This window comes from Lactuca serriola, chromosome 8, assembly GCF_051521515.1.
Source record: "Lactuca serriola cultivar US96UC23 chromosome 8, Lser_US96UC23_V15, whole genome shotgun sequence".
NCBI classification, from domain to species: Eukaryota; Viridiplantae; Streptophyta; class Magnoliopsida; order Asterales; family Asteraceae; genus Lactuca; species Lactuca serriola.
Genome location: NC_136415.1, coordinates 77,764,998 through 77,789,783, shown reverse-complemented (window position 1 = coordinate 77,789,783; position 24,786 = coordinate 77,764,998). Strand labels below are relative to the sequence as shown.

Here is a 24,786-nt window from a genome sequence, read left to right as displayed (position 1 = left end):
GATTTTGGGCTTGGAGTTGTTGGGCCTTAAGCCCACCTGTAGATTAAGGCCTTTGGGCCTAGGTCTAGGATTTATGGTACTGGGCCTTACTTAGTTGGACGGACTTAGACATTTTAATTTGAAAATTGGGCCTTCGAAGGAAGAGGCCCAATAGGGCAAAGATTAGGGAACCTTTCCTTATGTCATGCATCAGGGTTTGGGTCTTGGGGGCAAGTTTAGATCCAATGTCAAATTAGAAAGTTGTTGTGCTATAGGGAGACGAGTTTCGAGTCGCCCAAGGAGTATGATTTGACATTCGCAGTTGAGGTGAGTCTCCCTTTGTGAATGTTATGGGTCGAAGGCACCAATGTCGACCCTTTATTTATTGTATAGTATGATGGTTGTCTATGTGATAATTATCATGGTTCATGAATTGCTTGATGACTATGTGATTTATGTATGTTATTATATGGTAGTGGTAGAGGCGAAATAGACCCCGTAATCGGTTGAAACAAACTGAATGGTAGGTCGGGAACCCAGATATGCTTGAAAGGGTAGGTCGGGCACTTATATATGCCTGACAGAGTAGGTCGGGCACCCAGATATGCCTGGCGAGATAGGTCGAGCACCCAGATATGCTCGGCGGTGTAGGTCGGGCACCCATATATGTTTGACAATATGTTTGTGTTATATGTGGTATGGTGAGGGAAACTCACTAAGCTTTGTGCTTACTGTTTTAATTTGTGTTTTAGGTACTTTCAACTCAAATGGGAAGGGGCCAACTTGATCACGTCACATCACATTGTATTTTTCTGCAGTAAGGATTTTGGGACTTAGGCTCTGATAATGTCTTTCTCATGAATTGTCTTGATTATACACTATAACTATGTTGTGTTTTCGTGATCTTGTAATCAATGATGTTGTATGTTTGTGATTTGGTAAACTTAAAAATGAAATTTTTGAGTCATATTTGTGAAACGGTACAGATGCTATTATTAGCAATTAAAACATAAAGTAAACCACTACAATGCTTTAATTGGAAAAAAATAAAAATAAAATGTTATAAATAACAAAAATATAAAGAAAGTACAACGCTCAAATAGAAAACAACAATGTAATATTTAAAGTACAATGTTGTTATAGAAAACTTAAAATAAAATCAAATACCATAAATAACAAAAATATACAAAAGTAAGATGCTATAGATAACGAACAAATCTTATAAATTCTATTTGTTTGTGTTTTCTTTGTAATCGTCATGACCCTAGAAACACTCGCCTGAAAATGATTTATAAATTAATTTCTGGTTGTCCTCGTTTTAGGATTGCTTTTTGAGTACTTTTATCTCAAAGTCTCACATATCTATATAATGATCTATAAATACATGTTGATTTGGTAATTGTGTTTATGTTTTAAGTGCAAAAAATAACAATGTACATTAGTTTTTTATCCCTCGTTTAATAATAGTAATGTACTTTGGCATCAATAAATACATGTTGATCTAGTAATTGTGTTTTTGTCCTAAGTGCAAGAAATAGCAATGTACTTTTGGTAATTCTTGTATTTATGTGCCAGAAATAGCAATGTACTTTGATAGTTTTTGTTTATGTTTGTTAATTTAATTTATAAGTTTATATATGTTGTTATTTATGATATAGATGGAAAATTTTTGAGCAATGCTCAACGACCCGGTGTGTAGGAGGAACTTTAAACGCTTTTTCAATTAGGGAAAGGTTAAGGAGGAAACGACGAGAACGGAGATGATGGTTAGTTGGATAATTAGTTTGTGTTTTGTATGTTAGACTTGTTGTGATACTTTAATACTTATTGGAATTATAAAATTTTGGCTGTTTATTTTAGTATGAAATTAATTATAACACTATTTGGTACCTAATTAGATGTCATTATATAACTTTTTTTTTATGTATTTAGTGTCGTTACGTATCGGTTTTCTTGCACCCAAAATCTGATTTAAAGATAAATTAAAAATAAAAATTGTTATTACCGGCGACGAAAGGAATTATCAGCAACAAGAACATTAGCGGCGTCATAGGTATTACTGGCGACAAGAGCATTAGTGACAACAAATATCTTTACTGACGATGTTTTAAGCAATAGTGACAGACATGACCGGTCCAGACGGTGGGTAACCCGGATGACCGCGCAGGACCCACGTCTCTTGGGGGCTCAAAATTTCTTGGCTATGTAGTGTATATATATATATAAAAATATTACCTAAATGATTTTTAGGGCCTAAATTTGGTTCATACTCAAACTAGGTTAAAAGATAAACAATTTGGTTTGTTTATTATTGTTAATTGAACGTGTTTATACTGAATAATAAATGATATATTTTTTGAATCTTTATTATATTTGTCTGTAAGAGGACATTTTTTTTTCTTTTCGCCACGGTCCCCATATATGTTTGGACCGATCCTGGTGACAGAGCAATATCGACGATTTTTTACCGGCGACCTGACATCGGCTGCTAGGCTATTGCTTTTACTGATGATTTTGCTAGCCTTTACGGCAACTTTGTTAATTTCTTTTTTTTTTTTTTTTTTTTTCTTGTAGTGACCTTTACCTAAAAATAAAATAAACATTTAATTTTTCTTTATTTATATATAAAAGGTGCTATAGTATCATCACAGCTTGCACATCGCACATCAAAGATCTTTCAAGCCCTAAGTTGTAAGTTTATGTATATTTGTAACTTTTAGAAAAGGCTGCTTTCAGTAGGGTAATCATGATGATCCAACAAGAAAAGAGAGAAGCATTAGGTTTCTTTACTCTATAATATACTATATAAATTCAATGGAAAAATAAAAAAAGACAATTTTTTTTATAAAAGAAATAAAAACACTCAGAAGACCATGTTTGACAGTTTGAGTGGATGAAATTTTAACCGTCCGTCTGATGCATTTCTAGAAAACCTTAATTAATCCGAGAATTAAAGTTTTTGTTACTCGCATGTTAGTATCTCATGGCTATCATAAAAGGATTCTGACTATATTGACAGGACATCTCACCCCCTATGTCGTTTAGACTATTTGAAATCGGATTTCATTAACGATAAGACGAAAACCGAAACAACTAGACGTGCATGTTATACATGTACCCGTGTTCTTTTTTAATTGTACTTTATAGCAATATGTGGTAGGGCCAAAGATGAAGCACTAGCACTACCACTTTTACGAAGCTGCAGCCAACTTATACAGTTATATGATAAAAGGAGATGGGAATATTTGGTGTGGTACTGAGTAAACTATTGATGTAAATGCATGCTTGCTTATGTGCACATGAAGGGTTTCAGAATGGATTTAAAATCGCCTATTTAGAATGGATAGGAATCTAAGTACTAATTCCTCTACGCGATTTTGAATCTATACATTATTAGTTAGTCGATAAAAATTTCATCTTTCAGATCTTGAGGAAAATATGATGTACGTATGTATGATGATAGACAGCTCGATATACATATGTGATGTGTATGTACGCATGCATGCATATAAGTATAGTAATCTTGCGTTTATTGTAGTAAAAACTGTAGCGATGTGGTTCTTTTGTCATTAAAGATGTTAATTAATGCTGATTATGACTTGTTTAATTACTTGATTTTGACCCATAATTGAATGTCTAGATATTTCTTTTTGAAGCTCGAATAGAGTTTTCAAATCTGGTCTCTAAAGCGATTTAAGGATCAAATTAGCTGTCTTTAATTTCCAACAGTTTTTGCCTTTTTTTTTTTATTAAAAAAAAAAAAAAAAAACAAAGTAGTATGTCGGAAATGCCTGATTATTTTGAGGGAAAATGGAAATATGATATTTCGCCGTTCAAAAAAAAAAAAAAGTACGTATGCATAAACAGATGAATTACAGAACATGATATTGAAGGAAGAACAAGAATTAAATTTCTTAATGACATATCTTAATGAAGTATATCATAAAGGGTACGTATTTAATATAAGAACATAATTAAACAAACAGACACGCAGTTATCAACTGAAACCCTAATATCAAACTAAATAACTCTTTTCAAAATTGAATTTCATACAAATTAAGAAAATTAAGGCACAATTAATCCAAAATAATATATATGGTTTGTTTTTTTTGTTTTTTTTTTAATATATATAACTACTCAAACTTCAAACCACACAAAATACCTAAGAGTGATGGCTGGAGCTTGTTTCATGATGATCATGACCACGATCATGCGGATTCAACCCGCTTAAGAGATGATCAGAAGCACCCATACTGAAAATCGGCCGGAAAGGGCTCAATGCCGTCAGCATCCCCAGATGTCCTTCGGTTGGCGCCACTGTACCGCCGCCGTACTGCTGCCCTTGAAAGAGTGACATTGGTGTACCAAAATTCATAAAATGTAACCCACCACCATTACTGATATTACTCCCTAAACCTCCTCTATACGCATGATCATCGTTAGTAGTATTATTATTAGTGATGTGGTTACTGTTTGACGGAAAATTCCATGTAGGATCGCCGGTAATGGCGTGAGAACTAGTGGTGGTAGTTGTGTTTGTATTAGGGTTTCCCATCATTAAAAACGACGTCGGCGGTGGTGTTTGAGTGTTACTCGCCGGGATCGAACCTGAACTCGACTGCATCATGTAACTTGATGCAACACCCATCGGAATACTCCGCAGATCTAAGCAGGACGACGAGTCTTGTTTGACTGCGGATGTTGAAAAATTCAAATACTGCGACATCGGTTGACTGGTGACGAAGCTGAAACCGTTTCTCAGGTAAGAGGTGTGTCCTGCCGACATGGTGGATCCTGAGCTCCGGAGAGAGATGTTCAAGGAAGTAAAGTTAGCCGGAATTGTCCCGGTTCCGGTGGCCGCGATTACAGCAGGTTCCGCCTGCTGTAACAGCCACTCGATCGTTTCTCCATCGGATTTGTGTCCCAGTTCACGCGTCAGCTGGAAGACCCTAGCGGCGCAGGTGGCCGGCATGCGGATCCGGCGGCCACGGCCATCAACCTTAGTGTGTCGGTCCTTTGTTGAAGCTCTTTTTGGTGCTGGTGGTTTTGGTTTAGGACAAGTTTGCAGGTCTTCGGCGACTACCGTTTCCGGTGACGGAGATTCACCTTCACCACCGGATCTTTTTTCTAGCAGCTGTAGTGGGAAGTTTAGTCGGCGGAAATCAGTTTGATTTTGAGCATCCATGACGATTATATATCTGATGGGGTTGTTTTCTGGGCCTCAAGTATGGAATTTTTGAGTGATATCACTTGTGGGTCTGATGATTCTTGTATTGCTTTCTCTCTCTAGGCTCCACTTCTCTCTCTAAAACTGGATCTTTGAATTCCCGAGGAATGGGGATGTGGGTTTTCTTGATTTTCTCTCTCTAAAAAATTAGAAAGGGATGAGAGAGATAGACGAGAGATTGTTGTCAAGAAGCTTTAAGCAACAAACATAATGAGTGGCAATTATACAGTGTGGGCTATACTATGGGTATTCGATCTATTTTTTTTTTCTTTCTTTCTAAAATCTACACTTTTAAGGATTTAAACTAATAATTTTTAATCATGATGTTTTTGGTCGAATTATATTGTTGAACATAAAACAGAAAATAGTAAACGGCCTTCATTCGTTCTTCTTAATAGGGTGAGCTAAATTCTCACCTTTGGGAGAATATGGTTATTTCCCTTTCCTAATTCTTAGTACATGACAACTTTCTTTTTGTTTGTTATTTAGGAGTTTTGGCATCGTCTTAGTACACTAGGTGTCGGATTATAAATAGGGAAAATGATGAGAGAACCATTATGGTTTAACTTCTTACTAAAAAAGCCCCTAATTGATTTTTTGGTGTCATTAAAATAAATTCTAAAATATTTGTAACACAAAAAATGACTTTTATTTTAGAGTAATTTAGGTAGGCGGAACATCTCAAAACATAAATGCCGATGTGGTGCGATCATGTCGGACTCTTCCCATTGCTATCAGAAATATCTGAAACATTTAAATTTAAACCGTAAGCACAAAACTTAGTGAGTTTCCCAAAATACTATATACCATACAATTAATGGGCCAAGTCCAACAATTATGTTTCATCCATACAGGCCAACCCAACATTCATATATTCGAGCCCAACCCATTAAACATATAAATGGGCCTACCCCAACGAGCCCAACCTAATAAGCATAAAATCAAACATGAAAGAGTCACAAAACAATTAGCATAACCTGACACCCATTGTCCTACAGTATAGTAAGAAGATTCACATGAATCGTAAGTTGGATAATAATCTTCTAAATAACATAAAGGCAGCTACACGAACTCCTATAACAAAACAAAGGTCACACCCAGTCTACAACCTAAATCCTTAAAGTTTGACTAACAATCAAACTGGTCAAAAGTCAATGGTGTGGGAGGGGATAGAGTACATCAAATGAACAAATTGTTCATTATCACCTACAGGTTGCGAGACCGCTAGCGTTCTTACTGGATTATCTAGAATAGTTTGTCGTCTTCATCTATGATCTACTAGATGACTACTAGATGACTGGTTTATCAATAGTCGAGTCCTCTCATCACCATCTCATCATTTCATCACCTATCACTACCTCATATATTTTATATAAATATAAAAAAAAAAATACATATATGATTAAATCAAGTGAAATCATATAATTTATCTAACACATATATCAAGTAATTCAAATAATACGCACACATATCATTTAATCATCTAGATACTTTATATAAATGTGTAAGCGGAAAGTAACTATGCACTCACTTATTAAAGTGGATGGCAGTGCTTCGCTTCAACACTTAGCCTTTTCTTTGATGTGACATAGGTTCAATAATCACGAAGTGTTAGTTTTTTTTCTTATGAATAACTAATAGTCCAGTTTTCTCAACAATCTCAATGTCTACATCAAAATCTATCACGTAAAGAGCAACTAGATAAGATCATATCAAAGATAGGGTCCGTTTGGTAAGAGTATACTAATTTGAAATCCTACTTTAAACACCTCACTATATATTGCCTAGACGTCACCCCCATAAGTATATCAATAAGTATAATGACTTGGAATCACTGAAAAATCTTTTTTATCAATTCATAACAACGACTATGAATATAAATATAACAGCGGCTTGGAATCACTTGTGGAACTCCGTCCTGATAACTATTAGTTGTCGGGCTCCTGGGGACCTCGAGGCTACACCGAAGAATAAAACTAAGAAAAATCAAGAGCAAAATCAGGAAGAACTCGAGATAGAAAGGTTGAAGGGGTGAATTGTGAGCAACATATATGGAGAGCAAGCAATTTGTAGCCATTTTTGAAAGGCACGTTTCTATTGGGGCACGCCACATAAATGGTTAGGGTGTTGATGTGGCCTTGCCTAAGTGGCGACATGTGTCAGAATTTTTGTTGATGTTAGATGTGCACTACGTATGCTGTCTCTATGCGTGATTGCACTCGAAATTTTTTATTTTCTTTAAAAATTCATATCTTCTTCATATGAGCTCCTTTTTGATGAGTTTTATATCCAGGTGTAGCTATCCAGGAGATCTACAACTTTCAGTAAGACTCTGTCGGCTAATTTTGAATTTATTTTTAAAGTTATATTTTTTACAAGCTTAGACTGTTAAAGTCGGTTAAAATTCATAACTCTCTTGTCCGACGTTCGTTCTCGACTATCTTTATATCGAAGGCCGCCTATTAACGTGATCTTTGATTCTCGTTTAGATTCCTTCGGCTAAAATCAACTGATTCATATTCGATTTTTGTGTTCGCACTGCAACTCTGAAACTTCGAAAAATCATAACTTCCTTATACCAAGTCAAAATTAGGCATTCTCTATATGCATGCTCTTGGTTTTACAATTACTACAACATTCGTTTAGATCACTTAGGCTAATAAGCAACCTATTAAAAATTCACTTTTTACGACATTCATTGCCAAATCGGTTTGAACACGAAACTTCAACGGGTCATAATTTTTTCGTTCTAAACGCAATTTGAGTATTCCTTATATCCCTAGAGTCATCATCAAGATTATCTCGACTTTCATCAGGGTTATTCGGCCTAATTATAATTCTATTTAAGACGCATATTTTATTTTATTTATTTTATTATATCGTTTTAAGCACGTATACTACATATAACTACACATATAACACATAATACTTAACTGTTCTCTTTATTTACTTCATATAAAAGTTATAGTTATTAACCATTAGAAGTATATTATATTATTAATGTCTAGCAATATAACGCGGGCGTTAGAGATATCCATAAAGATGATATGTGCATGAAAATTGGATGTGATGTATGTTGGGTATTTAGTGTTGCGTCTTTTGGGCCTTTTAGTTAGTCTATTATGTATCCGGGTTGGGCCTGTCCACTTGTGATTCATTATTAGGGTTTTACTATTTAAGGTGCATGCATGCATCATGTAAATGTTAATCGTGTCATTGTAAACCTTACACACCTCTACACTAGCAGTTCTTCATCGGGCTCTTCTGAGGCTGTGATTTATAATCATTCGACACATTCTTGATTCATATTCTTGTTTGATTGTTATTACTTGTTTGAATCTAATCGATCTTTAGAGTTTTTGACTCATCAATTGGTATCAGAGCATGAGACTGTAATCTATACGCATCTCTTCTGTTGAAATAGTTTTTAGGGTTTCCGCTATTATAGGATCTGGTTCAGCCGTCATTGTTGTTATTAACGCTGATCTTTGATCTTTATATTACTCAAAAACTATTTAGTTTACACATCTGATTCATACAGGTTTTTTCAGTCTCTAAATATGACAAACGATTCTCATGTTAACTCAATAAATCTTTCAAGCAACATTGGATCTACAACCAGAATTCCCATTCTTTTTTTCCCAACGATTATGAAGTGTGGGCGTTGCATTTTGAAGACTACGTCCTTGGGCTTGAAGACCATGGTTATTTGATATGGGAAGCTATTACTATTCAAACGTTTACTTATACAAGAACAAGAAGAGAAATTAAAACTCAACAAGATTACAACAAAATTCTTCTTGAAGTAAAAGACATGTCACAAGATGAGAAGGAGAAGCTGATAAGCAATGTTAAAGCAATAAGGATCATCTGATTTGCCTTGCCACCAGACACTTTTCGTTTGGTTAGTTCGTACGACACATCAAAAGCCATTTGGTATAGTCTTAAAGAACTATACTCAACGGATGCTGATCTAGAGCATTCCACTCAGACTCTACTACTTTCAGAGTTTGGAGCGTTTGTACAAAAGCCTGAAGAGAATCTAGATCAAACTTTCAATCGCTATAATCATCTTCTCAGTAAGATGAAGCATAGGATTGGATGTGAACTTATCGAGCACAAGGTCACATTCATGAACGGGCAGAGATTTGAATGGAAGGCTGTCGTTTCAACTGTAAAAGCACATGAACAGTTCAAGAATTACACATTGGTGAAGCTAGTTGGAATACTGAAGTTACATGAAGCTGAACTGACGAAAAAAGGGAAGATAGTTTCTAGAATGGGATCACTGGCCCTTGTTACGAAGGTTAAAAGGGTTGTAGATGGTGAAGGTTCAGAGTCTGATCTCTCAAATTTTGAACTTTCTAAGGATGAGTTCGCTTTGATGGTATCGAATCCAAAAAGATTCGCAAAGAACAACTTCGGTCGAAACAAGAGCCGAAGCTGGCAGGGCAGTTATAGCTCTAAAAAGGTAAAGGAGGAGAGTGCGAATAACTCTTAGAAAGAAGAAGCGAAGAAGGATAAGAAGCTCATGGGGGACTCTAGCTATGATTGTACCTACTGTCATGGCAAAAACCATCTGACCAAGGAGTGCATGCTGAGAAGATTGAATGAGAAGAAGGAAGGAGAGGATGATGAAGCTTATTCTCTTCGAAAGTTGGAGGAGATAAAAAAAGAAGAAAAATGATGATAATATTATGCCTGCTTTGATTGTGCAGAAAAACGAAGCTGAAGATGAGTTTGGCAAAGTTGAGGTCTGGTCGACTGACTCTGATGACGACGATGTTCGCAGACCTACTCATGGAAGGTGTTTGATGGTTACAAGTGAAGTGTCAGAGATGAGAGGCTATGCGACTGATGGTGGACGTGGTGTCGATAGTTTTTTCGCTGCGAAACCAGTCCCTGAGCAAATAAGCGAGTGCGAGGAGGTCATCAACAAGATAAAATCCATTCTCGAATCTTTGAATATACCTGTGTCTAGATATGAAACTGAATTGAACGACTTAAATTACACATTTTCAAGTTTAAGTGATAGTTTAAAACAAACTCGCATAACAACTTCTAACTTAACCGATCAACTCAGCAGGGTTTCGTCAAAAAGTGAAGAGAGACGCATATGAATTGAAAAGTTGGAGTCAGATTTCTCTAAGTCTATGGATGAGTCTATTTATTTGCAGATAGATAATTAATCTCTTAAAACAACGTAATATTTTTTGTTTGATTGCCAAAAGACTTTATTTTAATATTACTCTGCTGCATCTAAATTGTTAGATCGGGAAGAAAATTCACAAGATGATTTTGCCCTTTCTTGAGTTGAAAGAGGAAGAAATCGACGCAGTGTTACAGGTGCGAATCCATCGTCTCATCAGACGAAACCTTAGACGCATGCAGAATAGGACTGGACAAAATTGAATCTTTCATAAAGTCTAAAGATCACAAAAACTTGCTCAAACAACTTTTAGATGAAAAATCCAAAGAGCAAATCAAATCCAAAACTGCACAGAAGTTTGAATCATTAAGCACCAAGTTAAATTCAGAAAATAAACTTGATGTTGAAAACCTTTCTAAATTCGACGATGAAAGTGATATGAGTGAAATCTCTGTGGAGGATGAGGTTGACTGCTCTGAGTTTGTTAAAAATGAACATTTACCTGCAAAAGTCCTAATTTCTGAAAATTCAGTTGAGTTCACACGTGTTTCTGAGAACAAATCTAAAGCTTTAAAAGCCAAAGCAACTGTTTTCCTGACAGTTCAAACTGTTCCTAACCAAGTTTTTACAACTAAAGGACTAAACAAAAATCAAACAGTTTAATTAACGTCCATGGTCGAAGATGATAACAAAGATGGCTGTGATGAGTTCTTCTAGTTTGCTCCAATTGACAAAGTAGACAAAACCAAAGCTTTATCTGAAATGACGTCATGGAAATGGAAGAGTCGATACGTAGCAAAACCCCTAAACAAAGTCTATTCAAGCTACGAAAAGGGTAGTCCAAGTGGGACTAAGAACGTTCCAAGTGACACATCTTCAGTTTGGACCTAAACCCCTACCAGAAAGCCAAAACCTAGGGCAAGTGTTCACAAATCGTCTAAGCATTTCGCAACTCAAAACACCAAAGGAATCCCAGACACAACAAGAATCTCAAGGAAAGAAAGCAATTTTGGCAGCCTAAGAATCCCAACTTTGTTCATAGAGAAAAATCCAATCCAAATGCGAAACTATTAACATGCAAAACCTAATAATTTCCAAAAAAATCATGCTCCACAAGTCTCGAATCAAAAAGTTTTTCAAAAACCATTCTTTTTCAAACCGTGCAAATCCTATGCAGAAAACCAAATCTCACTTTTCTTCCAATATGAATGTTTCGCATTCTGCGAGGACTTCACGGGATGTCAAAGGAAAAGGAAAGATAGTTTTGGAGCCTAAGATTTCTCTTAAAAGATCTGAGGCTAATCCTAAAATAGCTGAGAAAAAGATTGTTAAACAACAAATCCAAAATAAACCAAAGAATCTATACTCTAAGGATACGAACTCAAAAGACAAAAGGATTATTGTTTTTCAAATCACAAATAAAAATAAAACAACCTTAATAAAAAGAACTTATTTGGTTGATCCTGTTATTTCTTTTCCTGTGAGAAACTCACAAGGTACCAAACAACTTTGGGTTCCTAAATCTGCTTAACTTTCACACGTAATACGTGACAAGCAGTTTGACACTGAATGGTACATCGACAGTGGCTGCTCGCTTCATATGACAGGTAGGAAGGAAGAACTACGAAAGTTCAGAGCACTAAAGGATGGAGGAAGAGTGAAATATGGCGACAGTTCCCTTGGTGAAATCAAAGGTTATGGGATGATAACCAATGCAGAGTTTTCAATTCGCAAGGTCGCGTACGTGGAAGGACTGAAACACAACCTCATTAGAGTTTCACAGTTGGTGGTGGGAACCAGACTAAAAGTTTCATTTGACAATGAAGGATTAGAAATAATCGAAAAGAAGTCCAAGACTGTGCTCCTGAAGTCAAACGAAAAGGTGAAATGTATCCGCTAAATCTGAATCCCATCAAAGGGAAGCCTGCAATCTGCTTACTTGCGAAAGCTTCCAATGATGACAGATAGCTGTGCCATAGGAGACTCTTGCAACTCAATTTTAAAGATATCAACAAGATTGTCCTTGGTGATCATGTGCGAGGGTTACCACTCCAGAAATTTGACAAAGAACATCTATGTGTAGCTTACAAAATGGGGAAACAGAGCAGGAAGAGTCATCTAACCTTTGTGGTCCTTCTACGATTGAAATCATTGGCGGTAATCGTTATATTCCCGTTATTATAGATGATTTTTCCAGATTCACTTGGGTGCAATTTCATAAACAGAAATTAGAAGCCACTCCTACGCTGAAGGACTTCATAACGCAGATAGAAGTACAACTACGAAATCTGGTTCGTAACGTTCGTAGTGACAACGATCTAGAATTCAAAAACCAAGCGTTTGAAGAATTCCTAACTGCAAAAGGAGTAACTCATAATTTTTCAATTCTTTATACTCCTCAACAAAATGGGTTAGTTGAAATACAAAATTGTTCGTTGTACAAGCTGCGAGAACCATGTTGTCATTCGCAGATCTGCCACTTTACTTCTGGGCGGATATGATAGGAACTACTTGCTTTACTCAAAACTGATCTTTCCTCAATAAGCGATTCTCTATCACCCCATATGAAATCATAAATAAGTGAAAACCTAATGTCAAGTTTTTCCATGTTTTTGGTTCCAGGTGCTTTATCTTCAACTCAAAGGAGCAATGGAACAAATTCGATGTGAAGGTTGACGAAGGTATCTTCCTGGGGTATTCTTTAACTTTTAAAGCATATAGGTTTCTCAACAAAAGATCCAAAAAGATAGAAGAAACCTACTATGTCACTTTTGATGATAATTACTTAAAGAAGTTTCGAAAGAATGATAGTCCATCAAAGGAAATATTTCCTAAAAAGAATCATGCTACCATCCCACTTTCCAATCTCTACGAGGAGTTCTTGAATTTGTTTGACGAACCAGAAAAAGCAATCTCCTCAGAGTCCAAAGCAGCAGACAACAAGGAAGATGAATTGAAGAAAATTATTGATGATGTTGCGAAAGAAATGGAACAGGAACATACCACTAAGAAAGATCCTGAAGTTCCATTTCAACCTACAGATGCGAATGCAACACCACATGGGGGGGGGGAGTTCTACTTCAACCTCCTCATATGATATTCCTGTTCAAAGGGAGAACGAAACCCCTGAAATCAGCTTAGAACCACCTTTCCAGGGGGAGAATCCGAATCCAGAAGAAGACATATATACATCATTCGATGGGGGGGGGGATAGAAATGCGAATGATGATTCCGATGTACAGTCAGAGTTTGAAGAAGTGAATGCATAATTGGATCCAACATATGATCCAAATTACCCTTCATTGACTAAATGGACTAAAGATCATCCGAAAAATCAAGTCATAGGAGATTCATCTTTAGGTATTTTTACGAGAGCTCAACAAAAGGCGAAGCGAACTGAACTATTCTCTAAAGTGGAATTTTGCATGTTCAATTCGTTTATCTCCAAAATTGAAGCTGAAAACGTTCAAATTGCTCTTGATCACTCTGATTGGGTACAAGCGATGCAGGAGGAGCTCAACAAATTCGAACGAAACAAAGTTTGGAGACTTATTCCCACTCCAAAGGATGTATCTGTTGTTGCTCTTAAATGGGTATTTCACAACAAGATGGATAAAGAAGGTAATGTGATTCGAAACAAGGCAAGATTCGTTCTTAAAGGGTATTGTCAGGAAGAAGGCATTGACTACGAAGAAACCTTCACACCTGTTACAATGTTAGAATCTATTCACATCTTTCTGCCATACACAACACACAAGAACTTTGAAGTTTATCAGATGAACGTCAAGTGTGCATTCATTAATGGGGAACTCGAAAAAATAGTGTATGTGGAAAAACCACTAGGGTTCATAAAGGAAAAGTATCCGAACCACTGCTACATTTTGGACAAGGCAGTTTATGGTCTAAAGTAAGCTCCAAGAGCCTGGTACAAAACTTTAACTTGTTTTTTTAAAATAGGCTAAATTTAAACAGGGATCGGTCGATCCAACCTTATTTCACAAGAAAGATGGAGACCCCTTGATGATTGTCCAAATTTATGTTCATGACATCATTTTCGGATCAACTAACCCCAACTTAACAGCTGAGTTCCAAAAGTTGATGGAAACTAAGTTTGAGATGAGCTCCATGGGTCCGATTAACTTTTTCCTTAGATTGAATATAAGATAGAGTCAGGAAGGTATTTTCATAAATCAGGATGCTTATACAAAGACCTTACTCTCTAAGTTTGGAATGGTGGGAGATTCAAAAGTGAAGGTTCCAATGGAATTCAGAATGAAACTAACTCCATCTTTGAACAAGTCGGCTGCTGATATGACACTCTATCGTCAAATGACAGGTTCATTGATGTATCTGACTGTTAGTCGTCCATATATCATGTTTTCGGTTTGCTATTGTGCCAGGTTTCAAGCGAATCCTCGTGAACCTCACATGACAGCTGTTAAGAACATCTTCAGATATCTCAAGCGAACATCCTCATTGGGAATATGGTACCCTTCGAGTTCAGGTTTCTTTGTGCAAGCGTTTTCAGATGCTGATCTTGGAGGCTGCAATCTAGATAGAAAAAGTACAACGGGAGGATCTTGATGGCAAACTCGTGAGTTGGCAATCCAAAAAGCAAACTTGCATCTCCCTATCGACTGTTGAAGCTGAGTACATAGTTGCTGCGTCCTGCACTTCACAAGTTATATGGATTCAAAGTCAACTTTGTGACTATGGCATCAACATGAAGCGAATCCCCTTATATTGTGATTCTGAAAGTGTCATTCACATTTGTCACAACCCGGTGCATCATTCAAAGACGAAACATATTGCACTGAGGTATCACTTCATCAAAGATCATGTGGAAGATGGACATGTCGAGATACACTTTGTTAGATCTGCTGATTAGTTAGCCGATATCTTCATGAAAGCCTTACCTGAACAATCCTTCAATTGTATTCTACCAGTCTTAGGAATGATAGAGGCTGAATCTGTTCCGAAATCACCTTCCCAGTCATAAATTTTTGATAGGCCTATGAATCGGTGTGAACGCTTGCAGTGACTTGCATACATCCTTTTGTCCTGTGAATTGGTGCGAACGCTCGCAATGACTCGCAACTAACTATTCACACTATGAATTGGTGCGAATGTTCGCAGTGACTCGCAGTCTACTGTTCATTCGTGGTTTGGAATTTTCTTATATCCTTTGTACATTTTCTTTACTTATTTTTGTGTTTATTTATTTTTCAGAAAAACGAAAGTCCAAACACATATTATTTGTTTTGCTTTTACTTCTTTTTCAAAACATTGAAAATACAAAAATATTTTATTTCTTTATCAGAAAAACAAAATTACAAAAATATTTTCTTTATTTTCTTATTTTTCTTATTATATTCCAAATATACCAAACATTTTGGATAATTGAGCAGGTTACCAGTCAAGAATCTTGGTGATCTCAATTACGAATGTTGGGGCAGGTATCAACTCTTTTATCTATGCACTAGTTAAGTATCCCTAGAAGCATGTTGTTGCATGTAGACCAAATCCTCAACGACTTTCTATGTTGAAGCCTTAATGACTTGACAACACCAATCGTTTCTTCCCAATAAGTCTCTTAATTCGCATAAGTCATGAGCTACCTGACTCTTCTCACATCGAGTTAAGAGTTACCTGCTTTGTCATTTTCGCATAGCGAAGGTACATTCTTTATTTGGAACCACCTCATACCATTTCTCCATCACCTTTTGCATTCACAAATGTAACCCTTGAGACTCTCAAAAGTTACCATTGAGGTCTATGGTTATAACCAATTCTGTGTTTATGATCTTAAATTCGTTATCACCACGAATTGAGTGAAACCCAAAATCCAACACATATATACAAATTGACGGAGAACAATATACATGTTCTAGATATTTCACCATGGAATTAAAGAATGTCCACTTTCGTGATCAGTACCTTGAATTCTTGTTTTTCTTTTTGTGTGATCTTAATGAGACGTTCTAGTCCTAAGACGTTTCGACCCAATAGATCTAGTTTTTATTTTTCTTGAGATTTCTATGCTAATGCTAGCCACTCAAAATATTTCCATAGCATACTTGTTTTTATGGCTACACCGGTCAGACAAGTACTTCATCGAACATTCAGACTTATATCAAGTTTCATTGTTTGATTGAAGATAAAACCACCCTTAAACCTAATCAAAATATGTCTTTCATTGTTTCTCAACAAACATGTGATCGTAATTCAACGGGAAACAACACAGACACTTTAGAGTCTCTCTTGACTCCAAAGGAAGAGATCGTTGCCCGGGATCCACTGCTTTGTGAATTTATAAGACATCACTAATATCCCACAAAAATTTGCTTTATTTCTTTATCTTTGGCACACTCTCACATGAAGATACTTGTGATTTGCCAAAGTTTGGTTCGTGGCACTTACATTTGCTTTAGTTTTGTAGACTTGTTGATGACCCATCACTGCGAAAGTTCATTACTAAATCAACAGCAAAAGTTCATAACTGATTCAAATATGAAAGCACGTATCTAACGCGGCATCTTAGGCGCCTTTTCAGTAACCGATGCTACAAATCGACAGTTTTCGCTCACCTACTACTCCGTAGAAAAGGATTTCGACGCTCCATTAATCAATTACCACATTCAAAAAGCAAACAAATCCTCCGGCGATTATTCTTTCTCTACTGTTCATCTTCTTCATCAACACGCATCAATGGTAGCTTCTTCGGAGACTCCTTCTGTTGCAGAAACCATGGCTCAGTCCTCAATCCTCAATATCAAGGCCAATCATAACATGGTTCTCAATCCTGAACCCACCAAATACGACGAGTCTCTACAACCCATCGTCGAATGTTTAAAGTACTCTCCACTTGTTGTTGCACTCACTAAGTCAGAAGTGTTCCTCTGGTGTATCTTTCAAAGGCCTAATTCATTGCTAGTTATCAAAAAGGGGAAGAACTGGTCACGTTCGAAATCAACAACCCAAAAACTCACGTAACAAAATCGAGGTTCTATAACCTCCTAATGCTTCCTCTGGGTTGTGACCTAATTAACCCTGAAAGCATCTCCAACTCAGCAATTTTGGAGATGTTCTACCAAATGGACTATCGTTAACTATAGTTTCCAAGTTCAAAAATCCCAACTTGCCGCCAATGTGGAATGGCTTTTTCACACTGCTCTTCAAGAGTATCTCTTAACAGGTTACTGGCTGAGACTATGCTAGCAAATTCTTTATGATGATAATGTATGAAATCTACTACGACATCAACTTTTACTACGGGTCAGTTCTCTAGGCTCAGTTCATACAAAGTACTCTCTCAACCACTCGACACAGTGAAATTTTCTGTGCTCACTTCTGGTGTATCGTTGTTATAAGGGCGATCAACAAGTTTGACATCCTTATATGGAAGGTTCGTCTTTGGATTCTATTCAGATCTTCCACACAATGAACATCATTCTTGCTAACAACTCCAAATTCAACATTATCGGTTCGATTCCTGAATCAATGCTTCGTGACATACCGGTTGTGAGTGATGTACTGCGAGCCTAACACACTTTACTCCTCTCAGGCTTTCGCCCATTGACAGACGAAATGCAAAAGGTCCTTGAAACGGATAAACCCAAGAAGGGAGGGAAGAAGAAGGGCACGAAGGTTGGTCCATCTAAGCCAGCTCCATCTCCAAAGAAGGGTGGGAAACGAAACCTTGAAGCTGAACCATCTGCACCACCTAAAGCTCCTAGAACGAAGAAAGTCAAGAAGATGGTTTGTCGAACACGAACTCTGACACCAAGTGATAACGAGGATTCGTAGTCTCAAACAGTTTCAAATGTTCACATTCAAACGGAGGTTTGCAACGAAGAAGATGTTTCTTCTCAACCGAAGGTTTCGGAGCCGGAAACAATGAATCTTGAGGTATCGACTACAATCCCTACTTTTGTTCCCATAACTGAAGAATTTTTCCAAGATTTTTCTGTCCCTTCTTCAACTGCCACTATTTCAACTACCATTACCATTGCCCCTTGCACACCGGTTTCATTGGGAGTTTCGCAAGTCCAAACCCTATTTTTCACTGATTCCACTACCACTACCACTACCTCCACTGTTGATCCTCTGGTAACTGTCAACGCATCTGATGCGGGGGGAAGGTGCTTCAAGATTCACAGTTGGTCATACCACTCCACATGTCTCTCCTTTTTTCCAGAAGGATCCAGATATGATCTATGGTGATGATAACGACGAAGACTTCTCAGGATTCACCTACATTCCATTCAATATTCGGACTGAAAGTGATACCGAAGCTTCCGTCACAAGAGGATAACTCAATGCGATTAATGACAAAATAGATTCGTTGCTCCAAGCTTCTAAAGCATCATCCAATGATGATTATTCACATGGAACGATCAAGTCCCTCCTCGAGACCCTTATGAAAGAACACTCTGCTAACCTTGAGAAGCAAACAAAACGATAGATGCTTATGTTTCTGTGTGCAACACCATGACCGAAAAAGTCGATAAACTAGTTTTTGATGCTCGTGCATTCATGGAGAAATTTCAAACCTCCTTTGAGTCCAACACAATGAAGGATAATGAATTCATTTCTAGCCTTAGCTCAACATTGAAAACGGAGAAAATGAAACTTGAAGCGGTTCGCACTGGTATTCAAACATATAATGCCAAGCTCAACTCCTCAATTTCATCGAAGATCATGCAGCTTCAGGATGACTTGGCAATTGAGAGCAAGATAATGGATGCTCTCTCTATAAAGACTGAAAAGTTGAAAGTCTTGACAATCAAACTCAAAAACGCAGAAAAGCGAATCATTAATTTGTTATCCGAAAGGGTCGTTATGAAAAGCTGTGTAGCTGATGTAAAGGCACTGCTTTCGGACATCATTAAGACTCGTGACTCAATGATCACGATAACAGTCAAGAAGCATCTCTTAGAAAAACTCAGGCCTGTATTTCGCCATGCTTCATAGATTGGAAGGTGTTCCGGAATCTAGCTCAATTCCGAAAGAAGGGGGATAGGGTGTAAATCAATCCAAGAGGGAAAACCCCAAACGTTCAATCAAACCCACTATTAAGCCACAAAGTGAAACTGAACCAAAAGGAAAATAGAAGCTGTTTGGTAAAGAACAAATAGTTGATAACAACAAAGATAAAGAGCTTGACGAACACGAGCTGAAAAGAAGAAAAGACTGTGAAGTTCAGATGGAGGAGCACCAAAGAATCATTCGTGAGACTGAAGCAAAAGAAAAAGCTGAACGTGAAGCTCAGGCCAAGCTAGAAAGCTGAAAGCACTTGTTTCCAATATGGACCTTGAAGCGAATGCTGAGTGAAGCTATTGATATCCCGAGTCAGTATTAATTGGAACCGGATGCGTCATTCAATCTTCTAAATTCACAAGATTCGCATTTGGACAATCCAATCACTCCAAAGGCCTTCAGGTTTTAAAACTTTGTGAAAGTTGTGAATGTCCCTGCAACAGAACGCAGTGCAGACCACTTATATTTCTCGTTCTACCTGAAGCATATGAAGTTGCAGTATGAGACTTAGAGTGCAAGCAAAATTACGATTGTAAAGGTTATTGGTCCACATGAAACCGATAGCTTCCCAAATGCGAAATTCAAGGTTGCTAGAGGTTCAATGAGTCAGTTACAATAGTTTACTCTTGCCGATCTTCCATGCTTGAACCCATATGACTTGATCATGTTGTACAATTTGTTGCTAAGAGATGGAAAGAAATATGAGCCCGTTATTTCTCACCTCAAGCAAATGATAATTTCATACATTCATAAGGTTGGGTATATGGATGTTGAGATTGTTGCAGTGTTACGAAAGAAGCCAAGTGTACTCCCTAAAGATAACCCTATTGGTTTCGATAAAATGAAACTTAGGAAGATACAAAAGGACGGGTGGTTTGTAGCTTTTCAGTCGAAGGAGTGAACTGATGCAGACTTTCACAAAGTTTGTTTCTTTCTCGACGACAAACATTTGTTCTCCACTGCGTGCCTGGAGTGTATCTTGGAGTTTGTCAATACGCACAAGGGTAACAGCAAAGGTGACAAGAAATGATTTTCAGATATGATTATGTGGTATATCCAAGTTCGTAAGGTTCTGTTGGGCATAATTCTGAAAGTGTTTGAAGTGCAGAAGATAACTCAGCTGTGAAAGAGTCTCCCCTCAATCGACACAAAGGGGAGATTGATGGGTATTTAGTGTTGCGTCTTTTGGGCCTTTTAGTTAGTCTATTATGTATCCAGGTTGGGCCTGTCCACCCGTGATTGATTATTAGGGTTTTACTAGTTAAGGTGTATGCATGCATTATGTAAATGTTAATCGTGTCATTGTAAACCCTACACACCTCTACAATAGTAGTTCTTCATCGAGCTCTTCTGAGGCTGTGATTTATAATCATTAAACACATTCTTGATTCATATTCTTGTTTGATTGTTATTACCTGTTAGAATCTAATCGATCTTTAGAGTTTTTGACTCATCAATGTAAAATGTTATAACTTTTAATTAATAGTTTGTATGTTTACATATGAAGAACATGTGAAGTAATACGCAAGTAAAAGATGTTAATAAATATTCATGATTACTTAGGAAGGTCAAACTTGTAATTCCTTAAAAGATGAATTAATAATAAATTAATTAAAAGGGGGAATACATTAGTAGGGTTAAGGGTACTAGCCTAGATATTGGTGTGTATCATATATGGATTATTTGTTGGCCTAGTGGGTTGAAACAGATGGGTTTTGAGGATATCTACATTCCTATGTACACATGCAACCCTAATTGATTTTGATCTAGGTTTTTCTCAAGTTATATATGCAAACAAGATTTCCAAAGCAATAACCCTAATTCTTAGACATTCTACAAACCAATTCATGAGAGTCTAACCTCATAACTTACTTCCAAAGTATGATCGACTGTGGATAATTTGAACAATCCAATTATTTAGGAAGTAAAACATGCAAAAGTGAAACAATAGTAAACAATTGACAAAAGATAGTAAACAATACTTATATATAATTCTCCATTATATAATCACCAAAATGTCAATTACATTTATCTATTACAAGTTTCAAAAACATCTATCTAATCACTAAAACTAATATCGTCCTTCAGACCAATGATCCTCGTATGCTGAACGTGCTTGATCCTACTTAAATTTTTTTTGAGGGGATCCATATAATTTTCTTCTGACGATACCATATTGACCACCAGGAGTCCTTCTTCTACCCGATGTCCAATGAAGTCGTATTTTATGTCCATATGTCTCGATCTGCCATGATCCCTTGGTTTCTTGGTTAAGGCAACCACTCCTTCGTTATCACATAAAATCTTCATAGGCTCCTTTATGGATGATATAACTCCAAGGTATCCAATGAAGTTCTTCAACCATATTGCTTCCTTTGACGCTTTGCTCGCTGCTATGTACTCTAATTCGCACGTTGAATCAGCCACGGTCTCCTGCTTGGAAATTTTGCAAGTCACTGCTCCTCCATTTAGGGTAAACACCCAGCTCGAATGAGAGCGGAAGTTATCTATGTCGGTTTGAAAGTTGGCGTCGCTATACCCTGTCACTATCAAGTCATCACTCCCACTAAGTGTAAGGACCCAATCCTTAGTCCTTCGTAGGTACTTAAGAATCTTCTTAACTGCTTTCCAGTGAGTTCTACCCGAGTTCCCTTGATATCGGCTAACCATGCTCAATGCAAACGCCAGATCAGGGCGAGTACATTTCATAGCGTACATGATCGAACCAACGATGGAAGCATATGGCACTCGACTCATTTCCGCTATCTCGGTATTGGTACTCGGACTCTGAGTCTTACTCAACTTGGTATTGATCTGGATTGGCAGCTCCCTTTTCTTGGAATTTTCCATGCTAAAACGTTTTAGCACCTTGTCCAAGTAAGTACTTTGACTAAGTCCAAATAGTCTTCTACTCCTTCTTCTCAAAATTCTTATCCCCATAATGTAAGCAGCATCCCTTAGATCCTTCATAGCGAAACACTTCCTAATCTAGGACTTAACTTCCTGCAAGTTTGAAAGGTTGTTTCGTATGAGCAATATGTCATCGACATACAATACTAGAAAGCTAACTATACTCTCACTAGCGTTGACATACGCACAAGACTCATCCTCACTTCTAGTGAAACCAAATCTTTGACTTTCTTTTCGAAGCAAAGATTCGATCTGTGAGACACTTGCTTTAATCCATAAATGAATTTCTCAAGCTTGCACACTGTATTGGGGTAGTTAGCATCCACAAAACCCTCCGTCTGACACATGTAAAAATATTCAACCAGCTTCCCATTAAGGAAAGCGGTTTTGACATCCATCTACCCGATTTCATAATCATGAAATGCAGTGATAGATAACATAACCCTAATCGACTTGATCTTGGCCATTGGTGAGAAGGTCTCATCATATTCAACCCCTGAGGTTTGAGTAAATCCCTACACAACCAACCGTGCCTTGAATGTATGCACCTCTCCATCCATGTCGATCTTCTTTTTGAAGATCCATTTGCACCCAACTGTCTTTCGACCTGGTACATTGTCAACCAAGTTCCAAACTTGAATGTCATACATTGACTGAATCTTGCTATCCATTGTCTAATTCCACTTGGCAGACTCTGGGCCTGCCATGGCTTCCTTGTAGTTGTTAGGTTCATCCAAATTTATCAGTGTACTATCAATGGTAAACATATCACCTCTAGCAGTTATATGGAAACCATATAATACTGGTGGAACACTAATTCTACTGGAACGTATCAGAGGTAAGGACTCGTTAACTGGTTCAACAGGAGTCTTCTCCTCAGGTTGAGCGCTAGTGTTAGAGGTTCTTTCATCGCTTGACTCTTGAATCTCTTCAAGATCAATTTTTCCTCCCACTGTCCTCTTGGGATATGAGTTCTCTCTTGCGAAAGACTCCCCTCCGTGCTACGAAGACAACGTTCTCACTAGGTCTGTAGAACAGATATCCAAAGGATTTATGTGGGTAGCTGATAAAAATACTCCGCCCACTATGAGGTTCAAGCTTGTCGTGAGTCTCTCGTCTTACAAAAGACTAGCAACCCCAAACCTTGATATGTGCGAACGAGGGAACCTTCCCTGTCCACATCTCGTGAGGTGTTTTGGAAACCTTCTTAGTAGGCAGTAAATTAAGGATATGGGCGGCAGACTCTAAGACATACCCCCAGAATGAGATTGGTAGCGAAAGTCGACTCATCATGGAACGAGCCATGTTCAACAAGGTTCGATTGCGCCTCTAAGCCATACCATTAAGTTGTGGTGTTCTAGGTGGCATCAATCGTGAAACAATTCCACATTCCTTAAGGTAGTCGTGGAATTTGATACAAAGATACTCACCACCCCTATCAGATCTGAGCATCTTTATCTTCCTGCCCAATTGATTCTCGACTTCTTTCTTAAACTCTTTGAAATTTTCAAAGGCTTCAGACTTGTGCTTGATTAAGTAGATATATCCATACTTGCTATAATCATCGGTAAAAGTCACATAGAAGCGATTTGCATCCCTTGTGGTGGATCTGAAGGGCCCACACACATCTGTGTGTATGAGATCCAACAATACCTCACCTCTTTCACAAGTACCAATGAAAGGTTATTTAGTCATCTTTACAAGTAAAGAAGATTTGCACGTGTCATCTGACTTTAGGTCAAATGACTCCATGACTCCATCCTTTTGGAGTTGGGCTATGCGCTTCTTTTTGACATGTCCAAGACGACAATGCCACGAGCATGCCTTGTCTAAACCATTAGACGAATCGATATGTAACACATTATTTCCTACGTTATCTACAACCATCACAGTTTCATATTCACCATTACAAAGCATTACTTCAAAATAAAATGAACCATTATAATAACCATTAATAGAACCAATTTGATTGTTAAATGAAAATCTAAAACCCTGTCTGTACAAACCTTGAAAAGAAATAATATTCCTCGTCGTTTCTGACGAGTAGCAACAATCATTCAAATCTAATCCTAGCCCACTACTAAGCAATAAAGAGTAAACCCCAATCTTGGTGACATGCGATGATTTCCTATTCCCTATTATCAGGTTCATCTTCCCATGCTTCACATCCTTACTTCTTTTTAGCCCCTGCAAATCAGAACAAATATGAAAACTACATCTTGTATCAAGGGCCCAAGAACTAGCATGTGATGAGTTATTAAATAGAATTGTATAAATACCTGAGAAGGAGGGCTTTATCTTCCCATCCTTGATGTCCTGAAAGTATTTCGGGAAACTTCGTTTCTAATGCCCCTTCTCGTGATAGTAGAAGCACGTTGCTTCCTTAGGATCGGATGAGGGAGTGGCAGAATCGGTTTTACCTTTGGATCCATTTGAAGAAGTTCCATCATGGGACTTTCCCTTGTGGTTCTTAGAGGGAGAT

At 37.4% G+C, this 24,786-nt stretch overlaps 2 protein-coding genes across 2 annotated transcripts; one reads left to right on the top strand and one right to left on the bottom strand.

The window, feature by feature from the left end:
• Window positions 1-4,010: 4,010 nt before the first annotated feature.
• LOC145070551 (transcription factor TCP15-like) lies at window positions 4,011-5,415 on the bottom strand. Its single transcript, XM_079017491.1, has one exon. The coding sequence runs from the start codon at window positions 5,162-5,164 to the stop codon at window positions 4,142-4,144; it is 1,023 nt and encodes a 340-aa protein (XP_078873617.1). The 5' UTR covers window positions 5,165-5,415; the 3' UTR covers window positions 4,011-4,141.
• Window positions 5,416-14,585: 9,170 nt separating this feature from the next.
• On the top strand, window positions 14,586-14,939 carry LOC145067083 (putative mitochondrial protein AtMg00240). Its single transcript, XM_079014297.1, has one exon. The coding sequence runs from the start codon at window positions 14,586-14,588 to the stop codon at window positions 14,937-14,939; it is 354 nt and encodes a 117-aa protein (XP_078870423.1).
• The last annotated feature ends 9,847 nt before the right edge of the window (window positions 14,940-24,786 follow it).

Excerpts from the sequence above, each read along its gene's own strand:
- LOC145070551 (XM_079017491.1), bottom strand. The coding sequence starts at position 5,164 with ATGGATGCTCAAAATCAAACTGATTTCCGCCGACTAAACTTCCCACTA.
- LOC145067083 (XM_079014297.1), top strand. The coding sequence starts at position 14,586 with ATGGTGGGAGATTCAAAAGTGAAGGTTCCAATGGAATTCAGAATGAAA.